The 16,894-nt window shown below is 52.8% G+C and overlaps 1 protein-coding gene across 1 annotated transcript in view; it reads right to left on the reverse strand.

Moving 5' to 3' along the window:
• EZR (ezrin) overlaps window positions 1-16,894 on the reverse strand; it is a 47,534-nt gene that overhangs the window by 7,818 nt on the left and 22,822 nt on the right. Inside the window, 6 exon segments of the mRNA XM_059083534.2 lie at window positions 1,232-1,328; window positions 7,981-8,127; window positions 9,072-9,155; window positions 9,722-9,996; window positions 10,831-10,926; window positions 15,329-15,412. Coding sequence (XP_058939517.1) covers window positions 1,232-1,328; window positions 7,981-8,127; window positions 9,072-9,155; window positions 9,722-9,996; window positions 10,831-10,926; window positions 15,329-15,412 — 783 coding nt within the window.

Here is a 16,894-nt window from a genome sequence, read left to right on the forward strand (position 1 = left end):
ACAGAAAAAAAAAAAAAAAAAAAAAAAAAGAATCCGCCTGCCAATGCAGGGGACACGGGTTCAATCCCTGGTCCGGGAAGATCCCACGTGCCACGGAGCAACTAAGCCCACGTACCACAACTACTGAGCCTGCGCTCTAGAGCCCGCAAGCCACAACTACTGAAGCCCACATGCCTAGAGCCCGTGCTCCACAACAAGAGAAACCACCGCAGTCAGAAGCCTGCACACCGCAACAAAGAGTAGCTCCCGCTCGCCACAACAAAAGGAAGCCTGTGTGCAGCAACGAAGACCCAATGCAGCCAAAAATAAATAAAAAATTTAAAAAATTCCTCCATGTCTTTTCAAAAAACAACAACAACAACAACAAAAACACAAACTCCTCACCCATTCCACCACTCTACAGTATGTATGTATGTATTGTCTTAACCTTTTGAGCAAACTCAGCTGAAAGTTTACATAATTTCCACAATGTACGGGTCTTTACAGCTATTAGCTAACAATCGGTATTCTTCTAATTCTAGGATATGACGTTCCTTTTCTAGCTACGTCCTCCCAGGATGCCTGCCCACCAGGCTCTTTGTGAGGGGCCGTTTCCCACATCAGCACCGATGTGAAGGTGCCAGCGTGAGGACCACCTGCGGGGCACAGGGCAGTTGGAGAAAAACAACGCGCAGTCTGTACCAGGAGGAGGGGGGTACGCGGGGGGCAGCAAATCTGTCCTAACGTGGGTAAGTTGCAAGGACAGCTCACCAAGTCAAAGCCCGGCCCCAAGGCTTGACCATCACGGTACCTGCTCCAGGAGGTACCAGGGCAGTGCCGCCGTGAGCGCCCGCTGCCTGGAGGCAGGCTGGTTTTCCACACGAATATGAACATTTCACAAGCCCAGAAGTGCAACACTTTGTGAAATGCTTATCTTTTAGCAAAGGTCGATGACTCAGAACTGCCCTTTTCTTCCTAAGGAATGAAGACCGTTTGGAAACTTAGATGACAAGAGTCAGCTGGCTTCTGACGGACCGCTGGGCTTCACCATAACCTCCTACTGCAATGCCCAGTGGCCGGGCCCAAGGGGGCCTTAACCCTCCATGTAACCTACTAGGACTTCTCCCCCCCCGCCCCCAGGTAATTCTGAGTATCACCAGCTCCTTGTCACACAGAGAAATCTGACCTTTATCTTGGAAACGTATTTGGCTGCAAAATGAAAAACAGTAACCTGTAACTGTTATGAACTTACGGGAGCCTTCTTGTCGATGGGCTTAATGACAAACTTTTTGTCATTGAAAGAGATGTTCCTGATTTCACTCCATGGAAAGCCAATCTTTGGGGTCAACCTAAGGTTTAAAAAAAAAAAAGGGTGGGATAGTTAGATGTGTACTTGGATTGGCTAAGAAAAGTGTGTAAATCTATTCTTAATTTCTTTCACTTTAATTTTTAAAAGTACAAAGCTAGCCCAAGAAGCATATTACATAATGTACATCATAACGGCATAGCTGCTACCTGTGCTAGGTTAGCTGACAGGTGGGTGTCAGTGAGGTCAGCTCTAGGAAGCCCTGATATGCTCCCATTCACGTCCGTCTTTCTCAGTTACTACGTCCAGTCAACCCGGCTTGTAATCTTGAGGTCAGCTTTGATTCCTAACCAGGCACATCCTTTCGTCCTTTGTTCAAAGTATCTCTCGTGACCGTCTTTTGCAATTCATTCCCACATCACCTCCCTAATCCCACCTCTCACAGGCCAGCAGCCTAGCCAACCAAGTTCCTTATTGCCAGAACCCTACTTCCGGTCCGCTTGTCTGATTAATGTCCCTTTGGGTCAATCCATGCCCCTCCTGAAAAATGTCAACACTGCCGCCCCAATACCCCGCCCCGTTTCTACAGGATGAAATCCATAGTCCTGAACTTCTCATCCAAGAGCCTTTTAACCTAGACCCAGCAGCCTGTTTCAGCCCACCTTTCAAGACTGGGTTCACTGCCGCCCCCACCCCCATGCAAGGGCCTCCCGCCCCCCTCCCCCGCCACTCCCAGACCTGAACCATCGGGCCAGCTCACTCTCCCTTTCAGCAGCCTTTCCCCTCTCAACGTGCAGTCCCCCTTATGCCATACAAACTATTCTTGTGTTGTTTAAATTACTGCATTATTATTTAGCTCTCTGAAAACCAGGCAGGTTAGCAGTCTGATGGCAAAGATCACACCTTATGTTTCCTATACATGCTATACCCAGAGCAGCTATTCACTAATGGAAAAGGAAAGGGCTGGGTATGGTTCAAGTCCAAGGTTTCCTTACTGTATTGTTGTCTGTTTCTCCCTTCAGAAAACTGTTAGCATTTGCTTAATATATTAGGTGCTCGAATGTTGGGTGCATGTATATTCACAACTGTTACATCTTCTTGATGAGCTGAGGGCTTGGTATATGGATTCTGCCCCTCTAGTTCTCATCTTAGTGACGCATGCTCTCCTGGCGGGTCAGACGCCTTCCCGTGTCATCCTCCAAGTTCCGAGAGAGTGCTCACTCAGGTCACACACCCTAACAGAAGCCCTACTACTGTCCCACTTAATCACTACTAGGCCACTACTGGCTGAAACTCCTGATTTTTAATTAGCATTTCTGGGAACGCTTATGGTATGATTTCAAGACCACATTGCTCTACTTACCTCATAATTTCCACCCCACTCTTCCAACACACTACCCATGGATGCCACCATTCCAGAAGTAATGACAGATCCTCAAGCAACCCTTCAAAGATGCTGCCATGAAAAACAGTCCTTGCCCATGAGCCACGACAACTTCCAATTTAGAAAAGAGCACGAGTGGGGAGGAATCTACTGCCCACCGACATGTTTAAATAAAAACTGGTGGGCAATGTAGGCTCTGTTACGACAACACAAGCCAGGTCAAGGCAGTGGGCGTGGCCTCTGAAGGCCAGGAGTGGGGCACCTATAAGCCCGACAGACTTCCGGGACCCAATAGTCAGGGCGCTGGCCAGGCTGCGGTTTTAAGTGTCAAACCTTTTTGATATACATCCTTTTTTTAGTTTTCTCCTATAGGATCACCAATGCCCATTGAGATACATCTGGTTAACATGCTTCACAGCACTCAGAAAAGCATGCAGGGAGTTTGTTCAGTTATTTTATCTCCCGTTGTATATGGGAGATATATATATATATATATATATATATATATATATGTATGTATATACACACACACACACATATATCGTTTAAGGAAGTAATTTTGTATATAGGTCTCTGAGCGCTGGAAAGGAACTCAGGATGTCACCTGGTCCTGCCATGGACGTAACCTCTGTCCTTACATGGAAAGGCCATAAAAGAGAGACATCGGGTAGGCACTTGCTGCTTCAGAACACTTTCCTCCAAAACACAGGCCAACGTGCTGGGAAGAGCAGAGCCAGGACCCAGCAGTGCTGCCCAGTCCTCACCATGCAGTCAGCACCGTGGGCCAGACTTCCCACGCAACGGTCTGTTCTCTGTCTCCCAGTTTTATACGAGTCTCTCAAAGTAGTTTCTAACCCAGAAACCTTGGACCTTCAGGCTAGACAGACATCTTTCTCTCAAGGGTTGGGCATCCTGTCACCACAGCTTCCAGCTTCTGCTGTACCTGCAAAGTTTGTCTTTTTAAGACTGTGAAACGTCGTATGACAATTTATAGCCTCCATAAGCATGGCTGCAGTATCAAAAGATGAGGACTAAACAGGAAAATTGTGACTCACCCCTAAGTTAAAGAACCTCCTTTTATTCTTGACCACAGTTGGAAGATTAAAGTCTACAAGGTTTTCTTTCTCTTTTATTATTATTATTTTTTTGAGTTCACTTAGAGGACACAAACAGTGAAGGACCCACAGAGAAGATTTCTAAAGGATTTATAAGTCACAAATTTTTTTAAAAGTGTAATTCTCGAATGATGGGGGACCAGAGCTCTTTGGAGAAATAGCTGATTCCAGGGCTGGAGCATCTGGAGGTACCGATATGTAAGAAGTGCCTTGAAAATAATGGGGTCAGGAGGGCCCAGGAGCCAGCTCAAAGGGGCTCCAAAAAGCAAATCTCAAACGATTTTTGCTACAAAATAACAGTATAGATTATGGCCCATAGAAGAAAACACATATTAACATAAGTAACTAAACAATAAATGGAGAAGAGAAATTGCTTCCTTATAGAATTCCATTAATATGTGTAAATGCAATGATTTTTTTTTTAAAAAATCACCATTTCTCAAATACTACAATAACTGTTTCATGCAAGTCTCATCAATGGATGTAGAATAGATGAAAGTTTAAGAAACAGGATATTCATATAGTTTCAAAGACTCTCCCCTAAAGACGCTTGTCAATTACGAAGAGGAGGTGAGTAACTTTGCAGAGAAAGCTTGGCCAATGCCATCCTGACCCGAGATCAAAGTCAACACCAGAAGCAGGATATTCGGACGCCACACGCTGCCTGCAAGGGTGCGACAGCACTTCTGTCGGACTCATGCCCAAAGCGCAAACCTCAAATCTTATCACGGGAAGGTATGAGACAGATCCAAGGTGAGGGATTGTCCAAAGAGTCAATGGTCAGTGCTCTTCACAAGTGTCAAGGCTGTGCCAGACAGACAGACAGAATCCGGGACTGTCCCAGGTGGGTGGAGACTGGGGAGTGTGACAACTCAATGTAGGTGGGATCCCAGGCAGATCCCGGGGCAGGAAAGGGACACTGGTGGACAACTTGTAAGATGGGAACACGGTCCAGAGAGCGTTAACGGCATCACGTGTCAAGGTGACCGTCCTGACTCTGCTACCTGGACCGTGTTTATGTTCCTGTGTCAACTGTGTTGACATCTGGGGAAGCTGCTGAAGGGCACATGGGAATTCTTTGTACGGAACCTTTTTAAAGTCTGAAATGATTTCAAAACGAACAAACGAATGGTTAAAACACTGACATTCAGAACGTGCGGTGGAGTGAGGACGGCGCACCACCTCTCAACGGGGGTCTGCATTTCACAGGCGTGTGTCTGTCTGACGTCAGTCAGCAAAGGAACACTCAGAATTGTGCATTTCGTTGTAATTAAATTTTACATCAAAAGACAATCAAGACATACCGAGCTCTGGCGAACAGTATGCGTTTTGGGGGAAGTACACCGATGCCTGCGATTTACTCTGCCACGTGGGGGCGGGGGGGCCAGTGGGGAGGAGGGCCGTGACATGAGGACGGGGAGGCGCGTGACCAGGCCCGTGGCGACATGCCAACGGGGGGCTCGTGGCTGCGGGCACGTGGGCTTCACTGTGAAGTGCTTTTCATTTTGCAGTGTTGTGAACGTTTTCACTGGAAGAGGTTAGAAAGGTCTGGGGTGGGGGGATGGGCAGCAGATCTCGGAGGGGGAAGAACAGAGAAGAGGGGCCAGGCGCCCCGCCCACCCGGCTGAAGCTCTTCCCACACTTCCACGTGGGAGAAAAGGCGCTTAACTGGGGGCCTGGGCCTCCGCGCCTGCTCTCGGGCGGAAGACTCCCCCCACAGCCGCCCTTCCTGCCAGCCGCGCCCAGCCGCACTTAGACGCCCCCATGGCTTCTCCTCCGGCCCTCCCCGCACGCGTCCAGCCTCTCTTCTCGGCCAATCTGAGCCGGGCTTCTCAACCGCCCCCTAGAGGTGGTCCAACCCGAGTCCTCGCAGCGGCAAGAAACGAAGTCATTCAAAAATTCCGTCTGTTCCGTGTTCAGGTTAGGGTACCAAAGACAGAAAGGAGGATGTTCTGACAGCTGTGATCGGACATATTTGTTAAAACAAAGCACACGGAGATCCAGAGAATCGCTTTTTGCCCTCCTTTGTGATACAGGTAAGCCACTGACGGTAAGGCACAAAGATGTAACCTTCCCCCGCGCCCGCCTAAGAAATCTGCCTGTGAGCATAATTTTAGAAACTGGAAAAAAGTAATGTACTTAAATGGTTGAAGAACATCATTTCTAATGCCAATGAAACAAATGTAAATCAGACCACGTGATTTACAACCCTGGGTAAGGAATCTAAGGGAAAAGACACGTGGCCTTCATTTCGTCCCCTCCTGGTCTACAGCCCTTTTCCAGCATCCTCCCTGCTGGAGCCCTGGGCCCCCGGCTCATTCAGAAACTCCTCCGGAGGGACCGGACGGAAGGACTAGGGGAGTGAGCCCTAGGAGGGACGAAGCTGGGGGAGAAGTGTGCTTTCGAAGGACTGAAGAATTTGGCGCAGGATCAGCCTCTAGTTTTTGTTCTGGCCTGAGGATGCTGGGTAGGGTTATAACGCAGCTAATCTCAACTTTTTCTGTCCCACGCTGACACCAGCGTGCAGGGAAGCTGCCTAATTCCTCCCTCTCGATGCTCTCTCCTCTCCGGATCTAAGGGTTTACAGAAAGGAAGACAAGACGAACGCTTCCCGTCCTACGTGCTCCCACTTGACTGTTACACGTGCAGTGAAAAATGGACCCCGAGGCTTTTTTCTTTGGGGAGAAGACCCTTTGAGAGGTTGCCCGTTTCGCAGCTAAGCTGGGGGATGGGAGGAGAGCAGAGACAGGACTGAAAGAGCCAAGCGGCTCAGATTTTCACTCGCAGGAAACGGGCATTTGCGTGGGTGAGGGTCGTCACAAGCTGACAGCAGCAGGTCCCTGCCTCTGGCTTTACCTAGCAGCTTGAAAAACCTGTTCAGACAGCCCTGGCCTTGGCTATGTTACAAGATCTGCTCATTCAGGAAGGCGGTTTCCCATGTATGTCCCCCCAACGAGGCCGCGGTGCTCCCTGCTGACCAGCTACCGCCCTCCAGCTCAGGGGGCCCCCACAAGGATGAGGGCTAGTTTCCCGAGTCCCTGGCTCACGCAGACTGTTTCTGCTCGTCCACAGCACTGGGCCTAGCACGCCGGGGAAGGAGCAAACCAAGAGTCCCCGGTAACTCACTTCGGGGTCCTCAGGCGAGTGTCCGCGATGCTCCGCTAAGCACGCCGCGTCCTAAGTGTCACTGGATTCGTCCGACTGGCACCGCGCCTCCCGGCGGAGACACTCTCCTCCACCCACTCTGGGTGCGTGGTGGAGAGGTGCCCACCCCAGGGGAAATGGGTCTGGACTGGGGGTCCTGGCCAGAGCGCCTGTGGCGGGGATTATGGTGGACTCTATGCAGGTTATCAAGTGTCAGAAGCGGCGCTGCTCCCCTCATGCATGTCAGGGTAGGGGTGGGAACCTGGGGCCCGGGGGAGCCGAGAGCACTGACGTCTGAGAGCAGGCGAGACAGGTGAGCTGCCACTCCAAGCCCAAGGAACAGGGAACCGCCGCGGAAAACTCGTCCTCGCCGAATCGGAATGATTTTTGTGTGTGTGTTATCTAGCCCCTTGGCAGGAAAAAGGCATCCGTGCAGAACTGGTAACCACGGGGATGGGCAAAGGAAGTCGGGGCAGGCCAGCTTGCCTGCACCGAACTGCAGGAGAGCCCGCTCCACAAACGTAACACACCGTGCGGCAACCCGGTACCTCCTGCAGGTTCCGAGGGTTTAGCTAGATTGTCCGCACGTGAAGGCTACTGTTTACAGAATCTCAAGGTCTCTGATAGCACCATAATAAACATCCTGGGTCGGATCAGCACTGCCTGCCTGTTAGCTATGGGCGTGCTGGTACCTACAGGCAGCTGGGGCGGCCTCAGAGGACGGGGTGGGAGACGGCTTCCTGCAGCTCTTGTTCTGCCTTCTCTCACAAGCTCCAAAGCCCATGAGGTCATGGACCGGCGCGGCCCCCTGCTGGGCCCCTCGGCACGTGCCAATAAACAGGCTGAGAGAGAAATAACGCTCACCTCTGAACCAGCCTCCGACATGGCTACGTCACAGTCGCAAAGCTCTTACGCGCCAAGACGCTGGGCCAGTAAGTTGCTAGATACTAGATAAATACTTTGAAAGGAACCCGTATGCACATTTGCCATTTTCTCCGTGGTTTCCAGGCCTGATACCCCACCAACTAAAGATAATACAAAGTTCAACTCACTTATCATCTTTCTCATAAATATTTAGTCCAAGGGCATCAACTCCAAGCCAGAGGTCTGTTCCTTTCTTATTTTTTATCTCAAAATAGTTGATCCCATACATTTCCAGGTCCTGGGCAATCTTCAGATACTCCAACATAGCACTGTCTCTGGGCGGGGAGAACAAACACACGCACCGTCGTTAGCACGCGCCCCGCACTCGACAGTTACGCCGCCGCCAGGACGGGCCGACGGCCGGGCATCTCTGTGCTGCCCCTCTGCCGGCCTGCACCCCAAGTGGGCGCCCAGCCGTCCTGGACACTGACCACGGGACGGGCGTGCCTCACGCGTTAGCAAAGAGCCGGACTGGCTCGTGGGGCTTCTTCTGGACGCAGAGGGCTTCCCTTGGAAGCTGTATGGCCGGGCACGACCTCTCTCTCCTCTCTCTCCCTCTGTGGCCCACACGGTGCTTCAGGGAGCCCACCGTCTGCCTCACCTGGGGCCACTGCTTGGGCTTTGAGTTATTTCCCTCCACAGAAGATGCTCGGGTCAGGCAGGAAATTCTAAGGACACAAAGTCTCTGAGGCCCAGCCTGCAAATGAACTTCTGAGGATGGGACATCGTGCCGAGAGCTGCTGCCGGCTCCCGAGAGGAGGGTTCTAGGACACGGCATCTGGCCGCCTCGTTCCCACCCGCCACGCCTTGCTGGTGCTTCTTTATTAGCAAGTGTTTCTCACTGGGGAACTTTTTTGTTTTGTTTTTTTTTACATTTACAACCTTTTGAAGGCAACCACCTTATGGACGATGAACGAATCGGCACCTCTGTGACGGGGAAAAGAAAATGCCCGGTGGGCTGCGAGCAATGCTCTGGCCCCCTTGACTCAAATGAAGTTTCAGACACAAGCTTTTCTTTCCTCTGGAACAAGGAGGAGAGAAGGCTTGAGGGACTGAAGGTGTAAACTGAACCGCTTCTGGCCCTGGTGGCGCTGGGGAGGAACCCCTGGCTTCGTTCAGGAAGAAACCCCACCGGCAGCTCCTCACCTTCCCTGCCCTGTAGGCAGGGCTCCAGGTGAGTCACGCGAAGGGCCCGAGCCCCCTGCAAAGAAGCACTCACTTGAGCATCCCGCGGTGCTCGGCGTGCCACACCTGGATCCGCTCCTCCCACTGGCCCCTGGTGAGCTTGTGCTGGTCCATGACCCTGGATCGCAAAGGAAGAGGGCAGAGCCGTCACCCCAAAGGGCTGGGAGAGGCGAGCGGCCGGCCACTGAGCACCGTCACACAAAGCTTGACTTTTCTTTCAAATAAAACCATCTACTTCCTCCTAAGATGCTGCATTTCTATTTATGACAATTAACAGCCTGGACGATTTAGAACCTGGAATGAGACAAACCCAGTCTTGCTAGGGACACTTTTAAAAGGTGTTTTATTTTAAGTGGCCTCTCCTTCCAAAAGGTAATTTACGTGACCGCCAGTAAATAAAAACAGATCGAACGGGGGCCGGTTTACCATACACCAGGGAGAGCTAAGAAGGTTCCGCTCTGGCACCCGCGGCTCCTGTGAGGAGGGCCCCCTCCCCTGCTGAGTCCCTCTGTCGCAGACGCCACTCCAGGGTCCACCGAGGGGTGGCAGGGCCTGTGGAAGGCCGGCCCGTGACTGCAGACGGAGTCCCCGGCCTGCAGGAACACTCGCCCTTCACAAAGCCCTTCTGCCTCCCGACCCTCCTGACAGGACGCTCACACGCGGGCCCGGCCCCTGCCGGCTCACCTTTGGGGGATCAGCCGCTCGGAGCCGAGGTACCCGGACTTGTGCGGGTCCTTGCTGTAGTCTCCGAACTTGGCCTGCACAGCGTAGGAGCCCAGGAGCACCGCCGTCTCGGGCGGGCAGTAAATCTCATCACTGAGAATCCCCTCCTTCACTTGCAGGAAGAAAAGCTTCTGTGTGATGTCCTGGATGAGCTCCTCGGACACGTCTTCGGGGTAGAACTTGGCCCGGAACTTGAACTGCAGAGGGTTCTCCTTTCTGACCTCCTGCGCGGACACCTGGGCGGCAGAGGCCAAACCCTCACTGCAAGTTTGAAAGACTCAGACCTGCCTTCCCAACACAGGTTTTAACCACTGACTCAAAAGTGTCCTTCAGGCCAGTTTTCAGAAGATAATGTTTATTCTGAAAGTCACCTTTTTAGCATGGAAGACAGAAGGCCAGTGAGAGTCCTGTTACACCCTCACACCAGCCCCAGCCTTGGTTTTCTGGGGGCGGTGCTATCAACTCCGGGGGACTGCCTGAGGGACCCGCGAATCCGGCCTCTGTCCACATGGCCAGGCCACGCCTGGACCATGAACTCACTCTCAGTAATTCCTCACGCTCCCCCCACCCGCTTCCACACCTCCAATCACCCTCCTGACGGGTCCAGTAATATGGGAGGAAAGCAGGAGTTGGAGAAAAGAGAGAAACTGTCTGGAGAAAACACATTAAGCTTACTGCTTTTCTTTGTAATTGTTAATGGAATTATCCAGTCTTTGGAGTTGAAACTCTTTATCACAGGTTCAAACAGAGCAATAACAGATTCTTACAAAACAGTGGATGATTCATGGTTTATAAGATTAACAATCTCATTGGAAAAAAAAAAAAAAAAAAGCTAAGGTCAACTAAAAGCTGAGCACTTAAGCATCATACACTCCAATAAGGGAGCAGTAAGGAGAAACACCAGGATCTAATTTCCAGCCACTATCCCCATTTACTGGAAACCCGCAAGCTCTCTGTCTTTAAAGACTTTTACACAAATAGAAAGGAACACAAAACAAAAGACAGAGTTTCAATGTCAACAGAGTAGACCAAACCCAATTAATAGCCTGTAAATAGTTAACATGACTTACCTTTTTATCAAGTTTCAACCAGGTAGGAAATCCTTTATTATCCACATACTGGAGGCCAAAGTACCACACTTCTCGAAGGCCGATGGTCTTAACCACCTGTGTGAAAGAGACCCGGGGGGGGGGGGTGGGGGGAACAGTCATGAGGAACTCTCTGGAGGGCAGTGGCGCTGGGCCACCACTATCACATTGTGCAGCGGAGCTGCCAGGAGAGCGAGGTCCCAGCTGAGACCCCCGGGCGGGCCTCCGCTACACGCTGTCTGTTGCTAACAGACATGAACCAATGAGCCATTTCCTTTTTTTTTTTGGCCACACAGTGCAGCTTGTGGGATCTTAGTTCCCTGACCAGGGATCGAACCCAGGCCCCTGCAGTGAAAGCACCAAGTCCTAACCACTGGACCGCCAGGGAAGTCCCTGAACCACTTACTTTTGATATAAATTTGAGCATATTTAGGGTTAACTTTAAATCTTATAAAATGTCACCCCCTACTCCTCTGTCCTCCATTATGCATTTCTGAGTAAAGACAGCTAGGTGGGCCACAGGGAATGGGCCGTAACCCAGGTACACCGGTAAAAGTGTGTGTGTGTCACAGGTGTGGCTGTACCTGTCGGGGAGCCCCCATGAAAAAGGCGTTGAAAGACACCAGCGGGAAGCAGAGCCTCCCCTGGCTGCCCACGTCTGTTCCTCAGCAGCTGGCCCAGGCCTCTGCTCAGCAGAGTCAGGGAGACAGCAGTCCCGGAAAGGTATAGAAGGCCGCGGGCAACCAGCTTCCAGGGAAGAGGGGGAGTGCTCGGCTGCATACATGCCAAGGGGCGGCGAGCACCCTTTCAACCTCCAGAAACGTGAAGTTCTGATACAGGAAGGTAGAACTCAGCCCTAGGTCACAGTGAGTTTCACATTTTAAAAACTCTCTCCAGTACTAGGACTAAAGTCTCCTGTGGTCCATTACATCGACAGCCCCACGATGGTTACTCTTGTGTCTTGAAGTCCAAAAGCAACTTGCCGTGGACACTTGATACTGTCAAAACTTTGCCGCACAGTTTTAAATTCCATGACATATAATGTTAAACCTTTAAAAAAAGGTGACTATTCTTCAAATATATGGTTTCTATCATATTTAAAGGGAAAGAGGGCTGGACACACTAGAAATGAAAATCGGGTATCTGGAGCACTTATTGACGATAAAATCTGAAACACCAAACAAAGTCTGCCTTGAGCCTGTTTCTGTGTCGGCCTCGGCCGCGGGGCCGGATGCTCGCGGGAGCTCCCGAGTCTCCGTTTACTACACGCCAGGGAATGACCCGCTCATTCACTCACCCAAAAAAGGGGAGGAGGGGCTAGACCCGAGACTCCTCATCATGAAGCGCCAGAAGGGCGGTTTTGACTCTTAACCAGCGCTCTCCCGGCCAGTCTGGTGAAGCCCCAGGTCCGCTTTTCGTGGTAGCCAAGTACAGAGGAAGCTGACTGAAAGACCAGGTTTTCTGTACCCAATCCTGCTAGTTTCCTAAACCTCCATCTCAACATTCGGATACGAAACCTGCCTCGCCTTCCTCTGCGGGCTGTCCAAAGCCACACAAGAAAGCCCCACGTACAGAAGCCATTCTACCTCTCCCGTCCAGTCCTTCCACCCCATCCACCCAACTGCAGCCTTAGCCTGGGTCTGACCGGCGTGAAACCACTTCCTGTCCACTTGACCTCCCCGCCCCGTGCTGTCGGACCCTCGCGGATCTTCACCCCTCTTCTCCATCTGCCCCGATGTGGCCGTCCCCCTTCACGGAGCCGATCAGACCCTGGGGCCGTGGACCTGACCCGGGTCCCTCACGCTCTCGGTGGAAGCCTGTCCCTGGGTTCCCCGATCGGCCACCCATCTTTACGTGTGACTCTTCCGTCTACTTCCAGGACAACTGTCCTCAGCGTGTTTCAAAGCCCTACTTCTCTCCCTACGGCTCCCCCACAACAACACAACAGAAGTAAACAAGTTTCCTTTCTGCAGTCCATGCTAAAAACTGACCTGTCGTCCCTCTCTGCGAGGGAAACCCAGCATCCCTAGAAAAACACAATCACCGTTCCCTCCAACGTCTCTACCTTAACCTTAAGCTGATACACAGCATGCAAGCCAAATCTGAACGGATGTGGGGTCCATTCCTTTATCTATGCCTCTGTGGTGTTTTATTTTTATTATTTTATTTTATTTATTTATTTATTTTAATTTTTGGCTGCGTTGGGTCTTCGTTGCGGTGCGCGGACTTCAGTACTTGTGGCACTCAGGCTCCATAGTTGTGGCTCGCCGGCTCTAGAGCGCAGGCTCAGTAGTTGTGGCGCACAGGCTTCAGTAGTTGTGGCACGTGGGCTCAGTAGTTGCGGCTCGCGGGCTCTAGAGCGCAGGCTCAGCAGTCGTGGCGCACACGCTTAGCTGCTCCGCGGCATGTGGGACCTTCCCTGACCAGGGCTTGAACTTGTGTCCCCTGCATCGGCAGGTGGATTCTTAACCACCGTGCCACCAAGGCAGGCCCTCTGTGGTGTTTTAAATGGCAGGTTTTGGGAAAGGAAAAGGCAGGGATGTGTCTACTTAACTCAGTCTCAAGCGACAGCTGGAAAACATTTTGATACTTTCTGGTGATGAAAACTGAGCAGGGAGTCATGTGGCAGGAACTCCTTTCTCAGCTCACCGGCAGCTGCAGTAGCGGGAAAGCACCACGGCCCCGCCAGGAACCTGCCCGGCCTCTGCGATGGTCTCTGTGAGGGCCTCCGTCCCCTCGGAGCCCTGGACTAGAATCTAGTCACAGGCGAAGCAACAGCACTGGGGCGGGGGCTGGGGGACAGTTACTGCTGAGGAGACTTAAGTGACAGAGGGGGTGGCAGAGAAGCGGACAGACCAACCGCCTCCCAAGTCTCCTCCAGCCGGTGCCGGTGAAGGGCCGCATTTTGGCGACTGGCAGCCGGGCCTGCGAATGAGCTCCCGAGACCTAGAAGCGCGTCGGACGGAGCGGCGAAGGACGCAGAGCCCCGTGCTGCCCGCAGCCCCTCCCGGACGTCCGCTCAGGAGGAAACACGCCCGGCGCGGCGCACGGGAGGAGGGGCGCCCGGCCCGCCTGTGCCGACGAGGCCCGAGCATCCGCGCCTCACGTACCACGACGGAGGGATAAACAAGCGGATCTTCAAAGAGCGAGGTGCACCTGGGGTCAAGGCTGTGGAGACGGCCTTTCCTGCCAGGCCTCTGCGTCCACAGTTCTAACACAGACCGAGTCATGTTCCGCCGACCCACGGGCGGTTCCACGAGCGGTTCCACGGGTCCCCTCCAGCCTCAAGTCCTCAGATTACACAGTATTTCACAACAGGAATACACAATACTGAAAAAAATCCAAACACTAACTCTGGTGACTGAGGGAGGCGCTAGCTGCAGGCAGAGCTGACCCAGGCACCCGGCTTCCTCCCCATCCGTGCTGACCACTGTCCCATATGGTGCCCAAGATTTTCTTTCAGGAGAAACCCTTAGATTTCCACCCCAAGTCCAGCCACGCCCCAGGCAGTAAATGTCTTTATCGTTACCGGGTGAGGCACAGCCAGGGAATGATCTCAAAATGACAGCACAGGGAGAGCGGAGGCTGCATTCGAACCCTCCCCTGGAGGTGGGAGCGCCCAGGCCCTGCTCACCGGCTCGGGGACATTAACCTGCTGGGCGCTGACTTTGGGGACGAAAGGGAGACCCCGTCAGGCCCAGGGTGAGTCACCTATAGTTTCTGCATTTGCCAGGACTCTGCTCCGCTTTCCAGTTTCGTGCTGGGACGCAGAGCATGGCCTGGCCCTCCGGCGGGGCCTCTCGGGAAGGCCGCCGACAGTGCAGGAGGCTGGGAAGGCACCCCCTGCCCCGGCGCCCTACTGGGCCCTCAGTCCCAGAGCAGAATTTGCAAAGCCCAGAAGGGTAGCTCTCGCTCTGTCTAAAGCCTGGAACTGTTTCACAAAGAGTTATCACGGCCCTCACGGTGGTGCACCGCGCTTATTAAAACTCTGCATTCACCTTCAGCTTTCCTGAAGAGAGGGGCAGGAGCGCGGCTGGGCTGTTACCTGGCTGGAGGGAAGGGTGTGCGCTGACCTCCGAGGGGCTCGGGACGCTGCGGCTGCAGGGAGTGCTGGGGAGAGGCCGCCGGGCCCTATGCTGTCCTCCACTGCACCCCGGCCACGAACCAGATGCCAGGAAATGGCCTGGGGGACCGTGGAGACCCCAGCGGGAGAGGTGGCAGCCAGAGCTCTCGGGTGAGGCTCTGGCTCATGAAGACTGCACGGCACCCCTTCCTCTCGGGACTGCGAACAGGGGCCACCCCAGGGAGAGTGTTTACGACAGCTGAATCCCGCTGGCAGGAGGGAAAAAATGGTCTACTCCACAGCGAGAAGCTAGCAGCCAACCAAGGTAATAAATATGCTCAGCAAACAAGTGATTCTGATGCTGCAAACGCTTTTTTCTACCTGGGAACCCTCTCTCTTAAGTTCACAGAAACCAACCTGATCGAAAAGCTGTTTTCCTGTTGTATTTGGCTGGATGGCGAACTCCAGCTCCGCATCCATGGTGGTAACTCGGACGTTGATCTAGAAAACAGAATGGAACACGCTACACTTAACCGGGTGTTTTTAATCATCTCTGAGTGTCCCACTGCAACAAAGAGTAGCCCCCGCTCGCGGCAACTAGAGAAAAGCCCGCGTGCAGCAACGAAGACCCAGCGCAGCCAAAAATAAGCAAACAGCAGCTCCAGTGAGACATTCCGCCAAGCTTCACTTGCTCTGGTCTTTCCACAGACTTCCTTCCCAGAGCTGCAACACCCAGGCAATCCTGCAGTCTGGTGTATGGCTGCAAACAAAAGCCGTCAAGCCAGGGATCAGGCTAAGCTCTTCAGGCTGCAATCACAGGCACGGCTGGCAGTGCTGGGAGGCAGGCAGCCTTTCCCTCCGCTGTGCCCACCAGCCCCGTCAGAAAGAGCAACGCCCAGTTCTGATCTGCGGAGGCACCAAAATTTTCATTTTCAGACACCCCCTAAAATTACAAAATCAAGGTAATTTTAATCAATATATGTGTATTTCATTTACAGTGCATGGTCTACAATCTTTTTTTTTTTTTTTTTTTTTTTAGCGGTACCCGGGCCTCTCACCGCTGTGGCCTCTCCCGTTGCGGAGCACAGGCTCCGGACGCGCAGGCTCAGCGGCCACGGCTCACGGGCCCAGCCGCTCCGCGACACGTGGGATCTTCCCGGACCGGGACACGAACCCGCGTCCCCTGCATCGGCGGGCGGACTCTCAACCACTGCGCCACCAGGGAAGCCCTATGGTCTACAATCTTGAGACCAAGGTTGAGATGGGAGAACTCATGAAAGCTAAACACTCGAATGAACGGCATGTTAATGATCTCCAGCCAAGCTGCCGTGCAGGACTGGGCAAGGGTCCCTCAACTAGTCCTTAGCCTACTCGTGTCTCTCACGGGGTCGGGGGTAAAATGCTATTCTGGGCCAGCACGAGTGTTCCTTCTGCAAGCCTACCTCAAGGACTGCTGGATGTTTAGCATCCCTGAGCCCACCCACTAAACACCAGGTATCCCCAGTCCTCTAAAAGTACCCCCCAACACACACACCCCCCAAAATGCCCTCTGGATAAAGGGGATGCTCCTACCCTGACTGAGGACCACAAAACGGCACTGCCTTCAGCAGCAGCATGTTAAGCAGGTCCATGTTTAGAAAGACTATTAAGATTCTTTTAAACTTTATAGATCTGTAATAATGTACTGAAATACAGCATAAACTTTCATCAAAGTTTAAGATGGAACACTTACTCAGATGACAGGACCATTTATATTCATGTTTTGGTCCATTTATCCAGGGGCTTTAAAAGAAATCAGGGGGCTCCCCTGGTGGCGCAGCGGTTGAGAGTCCGCCTGCCGATGCAGGGGACGCGGGTTCGAGCCCCGGTCCGGGAAGATCCCACGTGCCGCGGAGCGGCTGGGCCCGTGAGCCGTGGCCGCTGAGCCTGCGCGTCCGGAGCCTGTGCTCCGCAGCAAGAGAGGCCACAACAGTGAGAGGCCCG

The sequence above is a fragment of the Kogia breviceps genome, chromosome 13 (assembly GCF_026419965.1).
Source record: "Kogia breviceps isolate mKogBre1 chromosome 13, mKogBre1 haplotype 1, whole genome shotgun sequence".
Classification (NCBI taxonomy): domain Eukaryota; kingdom Metazoa; phylum Chordata; class Mammalia; order Artiodactyla; family Physeteridae; genus Kogia; species Kogia breviceps.